This window comes from Hibiscus syriacus, unplaced genomic scaffold (assembly GCF_006381635.1).
Source record: "Hibiscus syriacus cultivar Baekdansim isolate YM2019G1 unplaced genomic scaffold, ASM638163v2 tig00010533_pilon, whole genome shotgun sequence".
Lineage (NCBI taxonomy): Eukaryota > Viridiplantae > Streptophyta > Magnoliopsida > Malvales > Malvaceae > Hibiscus > Hibiscus syriacus.
In genome coordinates, this window is record NW_024062223.1 from 1,456,135 (window position 1) to 1,477,045 (window position 20,911).

At 35.2% G+C, this 20,911-nt stretch overlaps 2 protein-coding genes across 2 annotated transcripts; both read left to right on the top strand.

The window, feature by feature from the left end:
- Nucleotides 1-4,483: 4,483 nt before the first annotated feature.
- LOC120204009 (TPD1 protein homolog 1-like) lies at nt 4,484-5,030 on the top strand. The gene is made up of 2 exons (XM_039204119.1): nt 4,484-4,604; nt 4,696-5,030. Exons 1-2 carry the CDS (start codon nt 4,484-4,486, stop codon nt 5,028-5,030), a joined length of 456 nt encoding a protein of 151 aa, XP_039060050.1.
- Nucleotides 5,031-7,585: 2,555 nt separating this feature from the next.
- LOC120204010 lies at nt 7,586-8,907 on the top strand. Its single transcript, XM_039204120.1, has 4 exons — nt 7,586-8,157; nt 8,300-8,518; nt 8,598-8,687; nt 8,776-8,907. Exons 1-4 carry the CDS (start codon nt 7,651-7,653, stop codon nt 8,905-8,907), a joined length of 948 nt encoding a protein of 315 aa, XP_039060051.1. The 5' UTR covers nt 7,586-7,650.
- Nucleotides 8,908-20,911: the final 12,004 nt, after the last annotated feature.

Below are 20,911 nucleotides of genomic sequence, written 5' to 3' on the forward strand. Positions count from 1 at the left end.
ATAACTAATCTTAAGGAAAGCTTAAGTTATCTTAAAATCAAAAGATGAAGAAGTTATAAGAGATTTAAGAAAACGAGTTTTTATATGAAATCATGGAATAGAGTTGATAAGTTGAATTTTAAGTTGAATTTGACTTGTCATCTATGAGAATAAGAAGATAGAAGTGTTAGAATTGTATTTAGAACATATTGAAATTTGAGTATGATTCTTGAATTACATATGAAGGATAGGATTTTGAAGTTATAGATGATTTTCATGGATATAAGTTGGTTTAAGTAATAGTAGTTGAGTTTAATGACATGATAGGGGTTTAAAATAGAAGAATTAAGTGAAGAATTGATGATTTTCGGTGTTAAAATACAATTTATGGGTAGAGGGAACCGATACCCTATGAAGGGAATCGATTCCCCCTCTTGGACGAAAATTCCAGTATGTGCAGGGGGAACAGATTCTCCCCTGGGGGGTATCGATTCCCCATGAACAGATTCCCCCTGGGGGGTATCGATTCCCCCCTAAATGAAAAAAATAGAATTTGATTCATTAAACCGGTTTAAGTTATTAACATCAAGTTTAAAGTTTAGGCTTGTGATGGTTGTTTTGAAATGATATATTTATGTAGATATTAAGCCTAAACAAGTTCCGGAATAATCAAAGGATTATAATCGAATCAAAGCAAGGCTAAGGTGAGTGCAATTTTAATTGTACTTATGTTATTGAACGAACATTGGCTTGCGATGAGCCAGTATTGGAGTTATTATGGTAAGAAATGACTCCTAAAATGTTATTTGATTTATGATTCTGATATGTGCATGGATACATGAAATGGATATAGGTTATTATATATGTTACATGGTTATATGCATGTGTGATATATACTATGAGACATGCCCAATGTGAAATGAAATAAGCTAAGTGACTATATGAAATATGTGATTATAAGATCAATGATTACACGTACATGTGGTACGTGACAGAAAGGAAATGATATGAATAAGTGATGTGAACTGTTATAAATTACAATGCTTGTGTTATGTGATATGAGAGCTAAGGTATAGTTGGCATGCCAAGGGTCGAGGGTTTACCTATGTTCTTCGGGACATATGGAATGTTTACCTATGTTCTTCGGGATATATGGATTGTTTACCTATGTTCTTCGGGACATATGGACTGATTACCTAGGTTCTTCGGAATCTATGGACTGGTCCTTCGGGACATTTATACGAGCTGTTGTGACAGCATAGTGGTGCACAACCTCAATGTACTCACATACCTTAAGTTCTCAAAAGTATACATGGGCTAATACATGGTCTTTACAGAGAGTAAATAAATAAATTGATTTGCTACTATGTATGTTTTGTTGTGAAGTAGTATATGTGTTCCATGGTATGTAGAGAAATGTTCGTTATAAATACTTATATGATAAAAATGTATTAAAAGTACTTGCATTATCATATGTTATCATGTATACTGAATTATATGCAACACGATTGAATGTTTATATTTATAAGAAATGCATTATTATTATGTTTTTGCTTCACTAAGTCTATGACTTAGCGTGTAAGTGATTTACACGTAGGTACTGAGAAGCAGAAGGATCAAAGCTAAGTTCAAAGTAACAACATATCTCTGCTCAAAGATCAGATCAGAAGTAAATTACACAGTATGTATTATTATGTGATAAATAGGTTGGCATGTAAATAAAGTAGGTAAATTAAGTATTTATGCTCTGATCGAGTTTTGTAATATTTTAAACGTATTTATATAAGTATAAATGCAAAGAAATGAACGGTTAAATTTTTACGAGTGTTATGTACAATTTACGAAAATCACTGTAGCAGGTTACTGTAGTACTGTTCATACCGTATTTCACTGTTCATAAACACGTTTTTATCTCAAAATTTTATACCAAACACAATTGAATAATATATGATTGTATTTTCTTAATATAAATTCAAATGTTCAGTTATTTTACAAGAATAAAGGTTTTAAAAATGTCAATGTGACATCTTGGACTCGTATCCAGGTCGGGTACGGGTTGGGGTGTTACACTGTCCCCTTGGTTACCCGGATTGGCAACCGTTCGTCGAGAAGAAAGGGGGAAAAACTGTTCGCTCTTCCCGTCGTTGATTCTCCCTCCTCCGGCTGGCGGTGCACATCACCGTCCGTTCCAATGAAGCGTCGTCAAAGCCCGACCAAAACCCCTAAGGTCGTTCGATGCTATCTGTCGCCGTTCAACACACGCACATATATATAAATATTAGGTATTAGTTGATGCCGTTGTTATTTTTATGCATTTTATAAGAGCTTTTTGGATCAATAATAAGCTTTAAATCAAAAGAGGAGAGAGTCTAAATTCCTAAGATTAACAGTAAAGGGACTAAACTTTAAATGTATAAATGTGCAAAGAATACAAGAACAAGGTGCATAATTAGACCAAATTAATGACAACAGTTTTCATGAAAATTGAAGGGTGAGGAACAAACTTCAAAAATGAAATGGGTATGTATTGATCCATCCTTATCCCTGCCAAAAATCAATCAACTATATATATATAAGCAGAAAAGCCAAGGTGTGGTATATACAGTCCCCAAAATGTAACATGTATATACATGTAAAATCTATTACCCGGACTATGTGATAAAAAATATTATTTTTTATAGAGGATCTAGTATCCAGAGAGAGAAGACTATTCATTAACATAAGCTAGTAAGTTGTATAATAATTAGGTCTAGCATTAGTCTCAAAGTTTCCAATTATAAATGATCTGCAGGAACAGCAGCTACCATTGTTTGAAATTCAAAGTCTTTACTGCTTGAAATTATTTTTTCTTGTGGCAATCCAAATGGAAGAAGCATCGGCTACATAAACTGCATTTATTGTAATTTTATTTAATTGTTTGATAGAATTAGAGTGAAAAGTTCTAATCAAGTGCGTGCATGCATGCATCTTGTGGCAGTGTCAAGTCACTGCCCGGGAATGTTTCCATGCATGAGATGGGAGTTATTTACCTGCACGAGTTCGTTGTCTTAAAACCAGCAACGACACCCACTTCGATAATCATTTAATTGATCATTCGATGGAACATCAAGGGTCTTGTTTTTACACGTCAATACACCCTGTTAATTAAGATTATGATGTGTTAACACGAAGATTAGGAGGTTGGTTAATCAAGGATGGTCATCGAAGGACTCAATATGGATAGTGAGCGCGTTTCTCAAAGATGGTTTGACTCTAGCTACATTAATGTCGCATTTGCACGTATGTTTATAAATCCTTTCTACTTCTACTTCACCATATGCAATCGGCCCCTCATTTATTTTTATGTTTCGGGAACGGTGTTGTTATACGTGTATGGTAGTGTACATCCATATCTTGGTGAGAGACTCGTGTTTATAAAGAAATCATGAAAATTTTAAAGGGGTCATATTAAAAATTATAAAAACAGAAAGACCAAATAATAATTTTCAAAAAAAACTTGGGATACTCCGGGTCCTCTCTAGCTTCCATTTAGGTCTGTCTCTCCTTGAGCCATGGTGACTAGGGTAAGTGTTCGATTCGAGTCAAGTTGAGTTGAGTTAAAAAATTATGAACTATTTAAGTTGATCGTTGTTCGAGTTTATGTTTAAATTTAATTGTTCATATTTAAATGATTTTCTATAATCATACACAATATATATATATTTTTTCATATGTGATATGCATATATCATATAGGGTTGAGAGAATCGACTCAAACTTGAAAATCAATATACTAATTACTAAAAAATTTGAGTTATTTGAGTCACTATTCAATTTATTCGAATTTTATTTTATAACTCGACTCAAATTTAAATTTTAATTGAGTCAAGTAAAATTTATAAAATTAGAAGTTGTATCGATTCAAGTTAATTTTAAGTTAAATTGAATCAATCGATTTTTTCTCACCCTATTTGCGACTTGATTGTAGTACTTTGAGCTGATAACATTTGTGATGCTAATAAAAATATAAAAATAAAAGTGAAATTCTTACACGTGGTAGCACAGTCCCCAAGAAAGGTGGGCAATGCGTTAATATGAGCTTGCCACGCTCCATGCTTGCTGGTGCTATAAATTCATCTGCAGCTCATCCAACTTGGTATTTCCCATCATCATCATCTTCTTCTTCAAAACCCTAGCCAGTTTCATCAATCAAAACACATACAAGAGAGGTCTGATATTTCTGGTGCATCAACTAATCACTTTTCTGAGTGATAATGACACCTGCTCCGGGAAGTCTTACACCCGGCAATGGCATCACCTTTCTGGCTTGGTTCTTGCCGCTGGTTTTACTTCTTTGCTTCGGTAATGTGCATCTTCTCCTCCGAAACTAACATGCATGTGTATTACTCTGAATCGAACATAATTATATTTAAATTTAAATTTAAATATATATATATATATATATATATATATATGTATGTATTCCATCTTCATAATATATAATTGAATTAAGACTCGATCGATAAATGAATGCAGTGGAGTCGTCGATTCAACAAGAGGAAGCACTGGGTCAAGGAAGCATTAAAAACTTAGTCTTTTCCAAGGAAAGCACATCTGCCATAACTAGGAAGCTGTTGCAGTCCACTGGTACGACACATATCATAAATTCCATCATTAAATATATCTAACAATTTTGACTTTGAACAAAAACCCTGATTTATGCACACACCACATGCAGACGACGGCGATGCCAATCGGATCGGCACCGAGTGTACTAAGGACGACATCGTTATATTCCAAGGCTCGACGGCACCGCTCCCCAACGGGATCCCGACGTACACGGTTCAGATAATGAACGTGTGCGTGTCGGGTTGTAGCATCTCCGACATTCACGTCAGCTGTGGGTGGTTCAGTTCGGTGAAGTTGATTAATCCCACCGTGTTCAAGCGACAGACATATGACGATTGCCTTGTTAATGACGGGGAGCCACTTGGTCGCGGCGAAGGCCTCTCCTTTGAATATTCTAATACTTTTAGCTACCCTCTAGCTGTCTCGTCTGTAGCCTGCTGCTAACTCACCACCACTGTTGTGACTCGTACTCATAACTCACCACCACTGCTGCTACCATACATACATATGGTATGTTGTTAGTGTTTTAGTAATGTTCTTCTACTTTGTATTAAGAGTCCATGGACTTTGAGGGGTTTTGATTAATTCTGTATAATGAAGAAAAGTGGTATAATTATAATTTTTACAATAATAGGGATTCAAATTGAATGTAGAGAACTATTAAATTACTAAATTTTAAAAATATAAAGATTTATTAATTATTTAAATTCTGAAATTTATAGAGTAAAATTTAATTATTTTTTTTTAAAAAGATATTTTAAGTGGGCAATGAAATTTAAGATTTTAATTTGAGTTTCTAGAGCTTAGAAATTTTTATATAGAATGTTAAAAATAATTCTTAAAGTTTAATTGAATGAATTTTTAAGTTTTATTTTTTAAATATTTTAATCTTTAAAATTTTATTTTTGATAAAGTCATATCTTTCATATAAAAATTATTAATTGATTAATGTCGCGAATAAATGCAAACGAACCGGTTATTCATGGCATCAATGTTGTGCGAGGGAATTAATAAAACGGTTCGTTTTGCGTTTAGGTCATGTCTGTGAAACATTGTCATTTTGATGGGTTTTTAGGCGGCGCCGTTTGATATTTGCTTAGGTTAAAAAGTCTCATTAAGGGTTTGGTTTTCAATCAATTGGAATGAAATATTATCATTTTAAAATTGACTCCAATAAAATTATTAAATGATATTAATAGTAAAATGTAATATTATATTTTAGAAAAATCTGAATTTAAATAATTATGTTTATAGATTGTATATACATCGTTAATAAATATTTTTTTTTTGAATAAATATTAGGATAAACTACGTGTTCAGTACTTAAACTATTAGTTTTTTTTCTGTTTTAGTATCTGACTGTCAATTTTTCAAAGACTTAATATCAAAATAAGTGCCCAAACTATATCATTATTCTTAAATAGGTGTTTAAACTATTTTTTGGCTCATCTATGTGTCTAATGTTACAAACATTACTCATTTAGGTGTCTCGATCCGTAATGGTCGTTATAAAACCCCGTTAAGTCACACGTGCTACAATATTAGAATTTTAAATTTTTTATTTTTTAAAAAATAAAAATATTATTAGGGAAAAAAACACAAAACCTTTATCTTGCATGCCCCTTTTTCCCTCCCTTGTTCCCCTCACCTTCCTCCCTTCTTCAACGGCCAAACGATCGACCAAATGGTCGGCTGTCACAGTCAGCGAAACAACTGATTATCACGATCGAATTTGAAGGATTGAGTTTTTTGAGATTTTAGGGATTAGAAATTTAAATTTAGGTATTTGAGAATTTTGAGTTCTGAGATGATAGTAAGAGTTGTGACCAGTCATTGGGTGGTCGAGAACGTATGGGTGGTCGATTGCCAGTGAATGGGTGACCCAATATGACCGACAGTAGGAGTAAATGGGACTAGAATAAGAGATTTTAAGAGTTTGAGGTTTTTTTTTATATATTTTAGATACAATTAAGGCTTTTTCGAAAATAAATTTTTAAAATTATCAGATTATGAAACGTGTCACTTAACTGGAAAATTAACGTTGTTGACGACCGAAACATTTAAATGGGTAATGTTTGTAATGTTAGGCACTTGAATGAGTCAAAAAATAGTTTAAGCATCTATTTGATAATAACAATATAGTTTAAGTACTTCCTTTTTTAAAACTATGCCTAACTTTTAGTTTTTATATCATTTTAGTATTCCGTCATTAAAAATTTAACGGATAGGATGACAAGGCATAGCTCCGATAAACGGATAACCAATCCAAACGGTGGACCATGAGAGAATGATGAGTCGACCAAACATAGTTCATTTTTAGGTTCATTGGACAGTTGACGATGGAGATCAGGGATGAAGAAATTGAAGAGTTCATCGCCAATTAAGGGAGATTGAGGCATTTTTCAATGAAACGGAGGTTAGAATCACGTTCAGGGGTTGAAAGGTACGGGCTGAAAAGTTTGAGCTTTATCGACCAATGATTGTAGATTCGACGATCGGTGAGCCCGTCCGTTAAATTTTTAACAGTGATGTACTAAAATGAAATAAAAAACAAATGTTAAAAATATTTTGCAAAAAGTTAAAAAATTAAATATTAAAACGGATCAAAACTGATAATTTATGTATTAAACGCATAATTTACCCCAAATATTATCTTGCTATCGCTCGATATTATTAAAAATAAATAAAATTAACTTATATAAATTTAATTAATTTAATTAAAAAATAATTAAAATAATAAAATAATAAAATAAACACTTATCTGCTTGATAACACTTGTTCATTAGAGTTTATATCATCATTAGTCCATTTAAACCAATAAAACACAGAGGCGCCTTTGGCATGCAACACAATTCAAAATTCAAAAAGCACCGCACACCCAAATCAACACATGTCCGTAATCAAAATTCGAAATGTCTCGTTCCCCCCCCCACCACAGAATTCAACGAAGACAAGACCCTTTTCAAATCAGTGAACACACCAAACATAAACCAGAACAGAACAGGGCGAGCAACTCTTACAAAAACCTTCAACAAAATCCCCAACTGCGTTTGTCCCTGTAAAAATGGCCACCCGCTACAAGTCGTACGATTCCTGCTCTTCCAGGTCCACCTCATCATCCATAGACCTCAACGCTTCCTCTTCCGCCAAACCAAAGCCCTCCTTCTCTAAAGCCCTCGCCAAACCAAACCCATCGGCCGTCACCCAAGGTTGCCGGAGCAAGACCACCAGCACCACCACCACTCACCACAACTTCACGAGCATCATGAAGAGATTCGTCGACAGTAAATCCAAAAACAAGACAATGGGCCAGCTTTTCATTCCGTCCGATGTACTTGCCGAGGATCTCAAGAAGACCGCCAGAAAGGGAACTGCTTTCACGGCGTTGCAGAGGAAGCTGTTCGGGAACGGCTCCGCCGATAAGGAGAGGAGGGCATTGACGGAGGTTAAAGGGAATACTAGGACTCTGGCTATGGTTTTGAGAAGTGAGAGGGAGTTACTGAGTTCAAATAAGGAGCTGGAGACGGAGATTGCTTTGCTCAAGCTTCAGCTTCAAGACAAGAACACAGAGGTGATCCCATTTGCTAATATAATTGCTTTGGGCTCGAGTTGGTTCGAGTTTTAGTTTGAGTTTGAATTCGAGTTGAAGATGTTAGAATTAACTATGAATTTTTGGGTTCGAATTAAAATTTAATATAGAAGGTGTTTTGCAGGTTGAGAAGCTGAAAGATTTGTGCTTGAAACAAAGAGAAGAAATCAAATCATTGAAAAGTGCAATACTTTTCCCCGACGCCATGAATTCTGAGCTTCAAGAACTTGTGGAAACGCAAGGTTCTGAGCTGACACAAGCCAAGCAACAGATCCCAACTCTGCAAAGACAGGTCAATTCTCTTACAGAACAACTCCAATGCCTTGCCCTGGATCTTCATCAGGTAATAATAATCCCAGTCCACACAAACCAATCCCATTATAAGCATGGATTCTTGTAATCAAACGTATGATTTTGAACAGATGAAAGCAGATCGGTCTTGTGACCAGTGGCATAGTAGCATCTCTCCCATGACGCCCGTGTTAGATGGAGTCGAGCATTCTGATTCTTTGGTAAGAAATTTAGATTTTACGATTAACACGTTATGTTCATTTACACTCCTAATCTCAACTCGAAATAATCGAGATCTAAAACTTTCAGGAATCTAGTTCTGGCGATCCAACAGCTCCTGGTAGTCCAAGTGACTTGGTCCTTGAAGATTTGAATCCATGTTTGACACCATACTATGCCAAGACAAAATCCAAGGTAGACGACGGTAGTTCGATTGTTTAGAATTCGATCCTGGATTTAAAATAAATTTATTGTAAACAAGGTTTTAGTTTAATTCGAATAAATTTATTCAATTTCCAAGAAAAAATGTATTCTACGATACTCTCTTTCTTGCTTGCAGAGGAGTGGAACATGAGAAATTACACGTGAAAAATTAACCGGCTTTAATGAGAACAAATTTCTGCAGAAAGAAGCAGCCTTCATCTATTGTCAATGGGATTCCAAAACTGATGAACCCACTTTTGTTTTATCATCATCAACTTATATATGAAAAACATAAAATTACAGGAAATTACCCTATAAAAGTGAAACATTTCGGGACACATGTTCTACCAGCCGGAGTTGTTCTTGGCCTTGTTGCCACCATATAAGCGGAACAGACCAAATGCAGATATACAAGACAGGACCACCATGCAAATGCAAACAAGTAGTGCCACCGCTACTCCTTCACCTACTTGGTTACAGAATTTCCCATACATGTTGTGAAGATACTAATTTTTTTATCCATATTATTATTATTATTATTATTATTATTATTATTATTACTATTATTATTATTATTATTATTACTATTATTATTATTATTATTATTATTATTATTATTAAATATATATTAAATATATATATAAATAATTAATTACAGGCCAATTACAAATGGACCGGCCCAGTTACAAACAAACCAGAACCGGTCCAGAACAAACCAGAAACCCTAAACATTTGGGGGTTTCAGTTAGGGTTACCTAACCCTAATCTAGCCGGCCGCCTCATCACAGCAGTTAGGGTCCCTAGATTGCTCCAGATGGAAACCCTAGGGTCTGATACCCTAGGGACACGCGGCCGCCGCTGCTATCTCGCCGCCTCCGCCACTGCCACGTCCCAACCGAAGGCTCCAGAAGCTCCAACGCCAGCCGTCCACGCCATGGCTACGGGGTGAGTCACCACTGGTAGTCCGGTGACTCACCGAGACCCCATCTTCGGACCGGTCCGATGGCCACACCGGTGGTGGCTATAAAAGCCACCACCCCAACCTGAAAAAAAAACACAGAGAGACAGAGAAAAAAGAGAGAGACAGAACCGGAGAAAGAAAAAAACAGAGAAACGAAAAAAAAAACAAACTACTAACCAACGATCTCAGTCAAACATCCCACAACCAGAAACAAAAAAGAAGGAAAAAGGAAGAAGAGAAACTTACCGAGGAAGCCCCGACCACCGGATCTCACCGGAACCTTCGAAACACCGAAGGTACTTTTGTAGATTCGCTCCGATTGGGAGCTTTTTAGGAGAAAATACCACCGGAACCGTCCTTAGGACGGTCCGATCTATCTATTAGAGTAAAAATTTGTTGCCGTCCGGTGACCGGCTTCCCTCCGATGAGGGAAGCTAGAGAGAAGGCAGAGAACAAATTTGTTCTCTCTGTTAGAGAGAGAACAGGGAAAATGAAATGAGAAGCTGGCCCTACGGGCCAGCCGGTTTGGGTTATAAATACCCTCTCCCAAACGACGTCGTTTCGGGGAGGGTATTTCTGTAATTTCACAAAGGGTAAATCCCATTCGAAGCCATTCCAATTTGTAATTTTTACATTCTAGTCACTAAATCGATTTTATAATACTTTTAATTTGATCTCGAAATTTTAATTTTATTTATTTTAGTCCTTCATATTAAAATAATATATTTAGGATAAATAACAGATTTAATCCCTTAATTTTGATAAATAATATTTTAATCCCTAGTTTATATTTTTAATTTATTTTATTATAATATCCGAATTATAGATAATTTTATTTTAGTCACTAAATTATGAAATAAGAAAATAGCTTGATTAATCCCTGTAATTTTGATTAATTATGAATTAGGTTTGTCAATTTTAATTTCACTATATTTTAGTCATTTATTTTAAGTATTTTTTTTATTGCTTTTAAATATATATTTAGAATTGTATTCTTTTACTTGCTTATATATTTAAATGTTGTTATAAGTATATAATAAATAAATATTTAGTTTTCAATATCAAAGAACAGGACAGTCTTAAAACAACTGGATGTCCTATTCAGATATTTTAAAATTAAACAATATTATTTAAATTAATATCAAAGAAAAGAGCTGTCTTAAGGCACCTAGAAGTTTTTTTCTGATATTTTTAAATAAATAAATATTTTTTATATAATTTTGAAATAATAGGATTATAAATTAAATATATTTTTTAATTTTAATAATAGAGACAATTTATAATTAAAAAGTACCAATTTTTGGGCGTTGTAGGGGTGCTAATCCTTCCCTAAACGTAACCGACCACGAATCCCTTTTTATTTAAAAAAAAAAAGATAGAATTTTTGGTTATAAAACGCAGATCAGTTCATTTTTTTTAATGGATGTTTTTTTAAAAAAACTCTTTTAAAAAAAATAATTTTTAGGTATTCGACCTACCTGATCCAAAAGGCCGATGGCGACTCACAAATTATTTTCAAAATTATTTATTCACATCAATTTCCCCGTCAAATAAATATTTCGTGCCCGGACGAAAACCGGTTACGACAGCTTGGCGACTCTGCTGGGGACAGGTCAAACTTTTAAAAATCAATTATGAATTGTCTCTATTAATTAAGAATTAAAAATTCATATATTTAATTTTTAATTTTATCTTTTCAAAATTTTTATATTTTTTTATTATTTTCATAATATTTACATATTTTATTTTATTTGTAAGTATTTTATTTCATTATTTATTTTGTCAGAGGTATGAACATTTCTCCTCACACACAACACTTGCATTGCATAACATAAAGCTCTAAAATTGAGTTGTCCCTTTTAAGTGGGAGTGAAAGCGACGTCTTCGTGAGAATTTATTCTCCGTGTCAGACCTAGCAAGTAACTTTCGGGGTTCATATGCTCTATGTTTTCGTGAGAATTTATTCTCCGTGTCAGGCATAGAGAAATGTATCCCCTCGAATTGAACTCAATCCACTTTAGTCTGTGATGGACTAGGGTTGAGGGTTAGCAACCCAAGGGGGCACTAACAAGAATAATTCGGGTACCTTTACTCTTAGATCTGAAACCCTGCATATAGAAAACCCTAGAAACTCTTCCGATCCTAAGTCATGCCGAAATTTTGTCTAAAATAGGTGTACACACAAGAGAAATGTATTCTAACTTTCTAGTTTATTTATTTTCTTTAAATTACATGTATATTTAAATTATTTAAATTTAGAAAAGCATGTTTAAATAAAAAATTATTTATGTAAATGTTAAATTTCTTTATTATGTAAACTAATTTATTTTCTTTTTGTGTGTTCTTTATTTTTCTGTTTGCATAGCATCATACAGGATAAAAGGCATTGATCCTTGTGTTAATTGTCTCATTGGAAAGCCTTCACCTATGGATAAAAAGTGTTCAAATCAAGTAATTCTGAACTCAGAAGTAAGACAGTGGGCTGAGGATGTACAAAGACAAGAAGGAGACAGTTTACAGGATGATTATATATCTGACTTGGCCAGTTATGCTCCAGTTTCATTAAAAAGAAATGATACGCAAGATTTGCGAAGCATTTGGGAAAGTTGGGATTCAAACAAAAAATTGCAGTTTTATCAGACTTACGGAGACATCCCATATTTGCTCTATGTAGAAGTTGATGATGAATTACTCCGAGCCCTAATTCAATTCTGGAATCCAGGGTACAATTGCTTCACTCTCAATAAAGAAGACTTGGTCCCTACTATTGAAGAATACACAACTTTGCTACATATAGATGGGGCTTTGGAGAATCGAATCTATTCAAAGTCAATTAAAACTCAACCCTTTCGAGTTAAATTAGCAAAGATTGCCGGGGTACAAGAAGAATGGGTGGCATCACGTACAAAACAAAAAGGCGAAAGCGAAGGCATTGCTTGGACCAACATTAGAGAGCTTATTCAGAGCCATCCAGATATTAAAGTACGATTCGATTTATTTGCTCTGGGTATATATGGTATGGTCATCTTTCCAAAAGTATTGGGATATGTTGAAGCTGCAGTGGTAGATTTGTTTGAGCAGCTACCGAAAAAGATTAATCCTGCTTCTGCAATCCTAGCAGAGACCTTCAGATCGTTAAATGCTTGTAGAAAGTTAGGAGGTGGACGATTCTCAGGGTGTACCCAGTTGTTATATGTTTGGATCCGTAGTCATTTCTGGAGGACAGAAAAAGTGTCATACCGACGCTTTAATACGGATTACTCACCATTAAAAGAATTTCTGGAGCAGGAATGGCCGAAAGAAATTAAGAAAGATATGTGGATTAATGCCTTTCGAAATTTACAAAGCAATGACGTGATTTGGCGAGCCCCGTGGCAAATCCAAAGGGAATTCTTTTACAAATGTGGAGATTACAACTGGATAATGCTGCTCGAATTATGGGGAGGAATTGGATATGCACCACTTCTGGTTATAAGACAGTATGAAGGTCGTCAATTTGTACCTGTCATTGCTGGATTACAGTCATCTGAATTCACATTCCACAGCAAAAATTATAAAAGAAGTATTATGGAAGCCGTTACAGCTTGGAAAACAACTTTTTGTATCCGAGCTAAAGCAGCAAAAGAAATGCTAACTCCTGATTATGAAGAATGGAGATCTGTCAGAAAAAACGAAAATATTCCTTTACCAGATCAAAATGAGGATATCTCTATGGAAGATCGCATTAAGGTGGTTCCGTCAGAGATTGAAATCTTGAGAGCTGAGTTTGAAGCAGAAAGAAAAGGCTGGTCGAAAGAATTAGAGCAAATGAGACAAGATAAAGCTATGATGGGGGTTGACATTGAATTTCATTCATCACAATGTGCAATGTTGAGAAAAGATAAAGAAAAAGGTGAGGATGAGTACAGAGCCTTACAGAAAAATTACCAGGAGTTATATAAATCCCGGAAAGCATCAGGATCAAGCCAAGCAACAATACAGATGACTAGAGAGTTGAACATCGAGAAAAGACGAGTTGAAGATCTGAAAGGAAAGAATAGCCGTCTACTCAAAAGCCTTGAGAAAGGAAAGCAAAAAATGGAAGATTTTGAGGTCGACAGAAGAGAGCGAATTATAAAACACAAGGCTGAGCATCGCGAGATCATGAATGAAATGCATAGAGAAAGAGATCGAGCCAAAGATTTAGAAGAAATGAAGAATGACATCTTTAATAAATTTGAAGGTGAGAAAAATATCATGTTCAAGGGATTTGAATCTGAAATGAACCAGTTGATTGCTGAACTTGAAGTCAGAGGCCAAAAGATGGAAGAATCCAATGTTGAAAAAGAAAAATGGGAGCTGGAAAGAAAAAATTTCAACACCAGACTTGAGGTAGAGCAGGAAGTGGCTAGAAATTGGATGCGAAGATGCAGAAACAAAGATGTGCAGATCCAGAAGCTTAATCAAAGAACGCAAGAAGCACGAACAAAACTTGAAGAAGATCTGGATCAGTCTAGAAACAAAAACTCAGAGTTTAATGCTTACATTTTGCAATTTGAGGAATCATTGTTTCAAGAAAAGGTTCGTCTAGGGCCTAATGATCTCAAAGAAAGTAATGAGGAAAATGCTTCACTGCGAAGACGCATTAGAGATCTTGAAAAAATTCTGCACAATTGTCAAGTCAGAATCACTGAGTTAGAGCAAACTCTTGAAGGAACAAATGAACAATGGCAAAAGTCAACTGAGTTCTATGTTGAAAGAAGTGAAGAAAGAAGTAATATGGTGTTCGAGGCCATGGTTCAAATGAGCGAAGTTGCTAGATATGTTGGGGAACTAGCTGTTGAAGCCAAAATAATTGAGCATCACGTTGATCCAGTTTCTAAGTGCGGAAAGAAGGTGTCATGGTTAATGAAAGAAATTATAGAGCTTAATAGGAAAGCTACGCCTTATCTGTAGTTCTGAACTATTTTAAAGAAACTTTTGTATGCCGATGAAAGTTGTTCTATGACAGTTAACTTTTTGGGATCAATACCTTTTTGCATACTTACATTTTGCATACATTCATCATTCATTTCATATTTTTCTCTATGAATAATTTTATAATTTTTTATTATTAAGATAAAATTCATTAATTAAAATTTGAAAAAAATAATAAAAAGATTTTTCAATCGCAGTTATTCTGGCCAAAAGAGAAATACAACATCACTACGGTACTAGACAAGCTACTAAGAGAATTATGGAGGATAAAATACAGCGTATTGAAGAACAGCATCATAAAGAACAAGAAGAAATGAGAATGAAGCTGGAAAAAATTGAAGCCAGTATTGCAAATTCACAAAACAGTATGATGCAGAAAATAGAGGACATGTTTAAAAGACAGGCTATCATTGGAAAAATGCCTGAAAATCCTATATCTTTTGATCAAGAATCTATGTATCCTTTAGGTTTTCCACCAGAACCAATTTATCATTCTGGCACTACACCTATACAAATCAATGCTCGTACATCTGCATTACAAGACGCCAAACCACATGAAGATCAATAAGTGAATCCTGCATCTTCAAGCAAAAATCCGCTTATATCCGATGTCAAAATAGGGGATCTTAATACTGAGCATTTGATACCAGATTTGAATGAGCTGAATGAGAAACAAAAAGTAAATGAAGAGCTGACCAGACAGATCAAGAGCTTAGAAGAACGAATGAAATCTGTGGAAATAACTGAATCATTCTATGGGTTTGACGCTAGTGAGTTGAGTTTGGTTCCAGACCTAATCCTCCCCATCAAGTTCAAAGCTCTTGAATTTGATAAATATGATGGTACTACATGCCCTTCATCTCACATTACAATGTTTTGTCGCAGAATGGCAGGGTATGTGAAAGATGAGAAATTATTAATTCACTGCTTTCAGGATAGTTTGACAGGACCGGCTTTAAAATGGTATACTCAATTGACCAAAGCCAACATTAGATCCTGGAAAGATCTGGCTAAAGCATTTTTAGAGCAGTATCGCCACGTAACAGATATGGTCCCTGATAGATGGACTCTCCAAAATTTGGAGAAAAAGAATAATGAAACATTCAGATAGTATGCCCAAAGATGGCGTGACACGGCAGCCCAAGTTCAACCACCTTTGTCAGAAAAAGAGGCCACAGTATTATTTGTCCATACATTGAAGGCTCCTTATTTAAATCATCTAATGGGGAATGCAACCAGAAATTTTGCAGATTTGGTCATTTCTGGAGAACTCATTGAAAATGTCTTGAAAAGTGGAAAAATTGAATCAAATGAGGGGTCTAGTTCCAAAAGACCTACGTACCGGAAAAAGGAGAATGAAGTCAACAATGCCAATTCTTACAGCAAGGATTCATCGAAAAGTGTTACAATAACCCAGCCAAGGGTTAAGAAAGAGGAAACAAACACTAATCGAGCAGATTCAAGAGGATCTCGAAAGGAAAATGAAAGGTTGTCTTTTACACCTTTACCAGTACCATATGCTGAGATCTATGATTCGCTGTTAAAAGCAGATGTCATACGGCCCTATCCTTTGGTTCCCATGCAACCACCATTCCCTCCTTGGTATGATACAAAGGCACACTGTGTTTACCATGAAGGAATTACGGGTCATTCTATTGAAAACTGTTTAGCATTCAAAAGGGTGGTTCAAAATTTGATCAACACTGGGAAATTGAAATTCAATACACCATCTGCATCAAATCATCCATTACCAAATCATGGAGACAAAAACGTGAATGCAATTCAGGAAGAGAACAGAAAGAAAGCAAAAACTGACATTTCTGAAATTAAATCTCCGTTTATTTGGATATTCCAACAACTCTCTGTAGCCGGTATAATTCCACAACAATTCAGGCCAAAGCAGAATGAAGGCAAGAATTATTGTGAATATCATCAGGAGAAAGGGCATAAAATTCAACTATGTCCTGAGTTTAGGGATTTGGTGCAGAAATTGATGAACAATAGAGAAATAGAATTCCTTGAAGAAGAACCAGGGAAAAAAGAAGATGATGTTTTCTCATCAGAGGATTCTAAACCAAGTCAAAGAATAAATGATCCTGTGATCATTAATGTAAAATCATCTACGGTGATTCCTACACCAATAAAGCCGAAAGTAGTTATCACCACTCCTCTACCATTTCCATACAAAGATACCCGCAGGGTACCTTGGAATTATACTACCAATGTTTCAATGGTAGGAAGATCTGTTTCTCTAGAAAAAACAGAAGAGAAAATACAAAGTTTGGGTACAACATCGACGTCTGAAGCAGTGAGCGAAGTCGGTTTCTTTACAAGAAGTGGGAGATGTTACTCTCCCGAAACATCTAATGCTTCAGAACAAGTGAAAACAAAAGGAAAAGCCATGGTAATACCTCAGAAGGTATTTGAAGATGAATCCCTTCCAGCATTTAATGAGCCTGTGACAGAAAAACAAGCCCAAGAATTTTTGAAATTCCTGAAACATAGTGAGTATAGTGTGGTTGAACAACTACACAAACAACAAGCGAGAATTTCTATTCTTGATCTATTGATGAATTCAGAAGCACATAGAAATGCATTGATGAAAATTCTCAATCAAACATTCATCCCTGAAGATATATCCCTCAATAAACTTGATAGAATTGTGGGACATATAGACGCTGACAATTACATAACGTTCACAGATGATGAAATACCGGAAGGCGGAATGGGGTCAGTAAAAGCTTTGAACATCACAACACATTGTCATGGTCATGTGTTGCCAGGAGTATTGATTGACAATGGATCCGCTCTCAACTTGATGCCTCTAGTCACACTTCAAAGAATGCCTCTGGATCAATCACACATGAAGAGTTATCAGAATGTAGTACGAGCATTTGATGGTACTCAAAAAGAAGTGCTTGGGAAAATGGAAATATCGTTGTTAATTGGCCCAGTCGTGTACAATATTGACTTTTTAGTGATGGACATCCACCCCACATATAATTGTCTATTAGGGAGGCCATGGATTCATTCAGCAGGAGCCGTTCCTTCTTCATTACATCAGAAATTAAAATTTGTTATTGATGGACAACTAATATGCGTAGGAGCTGAAGAAGAAATCATTGCATCGGTAACAAGTGATGTTCCATATATCGACACCAATGATGATGCTCTTGAATGCTCTTTCCGAGCTCTTGAATTTGTAAATGCAACCTTTATTGCAGAAGGAAGTAAAATTCCATATCCCAGATTGTCTGATTGCACCAAGATGACAGTACAACAAACTTTAGGCATCGGAGTTAAAGCTGGGAAAGGTCTAGGAAAGAATCTTCAAGGGATTTCAGTTCCTATCAGTATAAAGATGAAAAAAGATCGTTTTGGGCTGGGGTTTAAGCCCAATCTTCAGCAAAAGAACAAAGAGATGAAAAGAAGATGTGAAGACAGAAAGGCAAAATTGAAAGGGGGAGAAATCCTTTGGAAATACATGTCTTTCCCACATTTGAAGACCACATTCAGATCAGGGGGAACAATTAATGTAGAACAGCAGCTTGTTGAAGCCTTTAAAGAAGAAAAGTTGACGAAAGATCAAGACATAGTTGAAGAAGCTATGAATGGATTATTTATCAACATGATCATGAATGACAACAAAACTGGCAAATACTTGGACAGGATTCGACCATGTCTTCCTGGAGAAACACTCACCAATTGGACCACTGAAGATCTTCCTATAGTTTTTAATATTAACGCAGAGTAATATTCAGAACTAATCTTTATGTTTAGCTCAAAAATATGAAAAACTTTTTGTTATCTTGTAAAAGAAATTATGTTAAATATAATAAATTTTCTTTAAAATTTTCAGATGGAAATCATTCTTTACATTTTATTACATTTTTACATTTCATAAATTTACTATATTCTTTCGGAAATATGTCCGACTTAAATTTACAGGTGTCACCGTGTTAATAGCATCTGTATTCCTAAATTTAATCCAGTGATAAATTTAGAGCATCCTATATGTCTGGAAGAAATCAATGGTTGTGAGGATGAACTGGAATGTGATGTTCCTACTGAACTATTAAGATTGGTAGAAAAAGAAGACAAACAAATTCTACCCCACAAAGAAGAGGTTGAGACTGTGAATTTGGGAACAGATGAAGAAATGAAAGAGGTGAAAATTGGTACTACTCTGACAATCCAGATAAAACAAGAATTGATAAATCTCCTTCAAGAGTTCAAGGATATCTTTGCCTGGTCGTATCAAGATATGCCTGGTTTGAGCACAGATATAGTGATACACAAGCTTCCAATCAATCCAGAATATAAACCGGTCCAACAAAAGCTCAGACGAATGAGGCCAGAAATGTTGTTACAAATCAAAGAAGAAGTAATGAAACAGATCAATGCAGGTTTCCTACAAGCATCTAAATACCCAGAATGGGTAGCCAACATTGTGCCCGTACCAAAGAAGAATGGGAAGGTTCGAATGTGTGTGGATTACAGAGATTTCAACAAACTAGTCCGAAAGATAGTTTTCCATTACCCCACATAGACACATTGGTGGACAATACTGCAGGACATGCATGGTTTTCATTTATGGATGGATTTTCAGGATATAATCAGATAAAAATGAATCCTGAAGACATGGAAAAAACAACATTTATAACCATGTGGGGCACATTCTGTTATAAAGTGATGCCATTTGGATTGAAAAATGCAGGGGCAACGTATCAAAGAGCCATGGTAACTTTGTTTCATGACATGATGCACAAAGAGATTGAAGTATACGTGGATGACATGATTGCCAAATCCAGAACTGAAGAAGAACATATTCAAAATCTGAGAAAGCTTTTCCAGAGATTGAGGAAGTATCAATTAAAGCTCAACCCCGCAAAATGCACTTTTGGAGTAACTTCTGGGAAACTTTTGGGATTTGTGGTCAGCAAAAAAGGAATCGAGATTGATCCAGATAAAGTCAAAGCAATTCAAGATCTTCCACCACCTAATACAAAAAAAGAAGTTCGAGGCTTCTTGGGAAGATTAAATTATATATCTCGGTTCATTTCTCAATTAACTGACAAATGTGATCCAGTGTTCAAATTACTTCGAAAGAATAATCCTGAAGTCTGGAATGAAGAATGTCAAGAAGCTCTGGATATTATTAAGAAACACTTATCCAATGCCCCAATTTTAGTATCACCAATGCCTGATAGACCATTAATTCTCTACTTGACGGTTTTCGAAAATTCGATGGGATGTGTACTAGGACAACATGATGAATCTGGAAGAAAAGAAAAAGCTATTTATTATCTGAGCAAGAAATTTACTGATTGTGAAGTTCGATATCCCCCAATACAAAAATTATGTTGTGCTTTGGTGTGGACTACTCGAAGACTCAGACAATATATGTTATACCATACTACTTGGTTGATATCAAAACTTGACCCTTTGAAATTCTTAATGGAATCACCAGCTTTGACAGGCAGAATGGCTAGATGGCAGATGTTATTATCTGAGTTTGATATTGTATATGTCAACCAAAAAGCAATAAAAGGAAGTGTCATAGCTGATTTTCTGGCCAGTCGTGTATCAAATGATTATCAGCCTTTGAACTTCAATTTTCCCGATGAAGATTTGTTGTGCATATCCATGAATGAAGAAGTCAGAACAAATGATGAATTGTCAACTTGGAAGCTTTACTTTGACGGAGCATCTAATGCTTTGGGACGAGGAATCGGGGCAGTGTTAGTTTCTCCAGAAAATATTTATTATCCCTTTACAAGTAGACTGGAGTTCTTTTGCACCAATAACATGGCGGAATATGAAGCTTGTGTCATGGGATTGAAAGCAGCTATAGAAAGAAAAATCAAATGTCTCAAAATATATGGAGATTCATCGTTAGTGGTGTATCAATTGCGAGGAGAATGGGAAACAAAAGATCCTAAATTGTTGGAATATCGAAATTTTACACTCGAATTAGTGAAATAATTTGAGAAAGTTACCTTCAATTATCTCCCTCGAGAAGAAAATCAAATGGCAGATGCTTTGGCTACATTAGCTGCTATGTTTCAGGCAACTAAGAAAGTTGATATGATGCCAATCAAAATG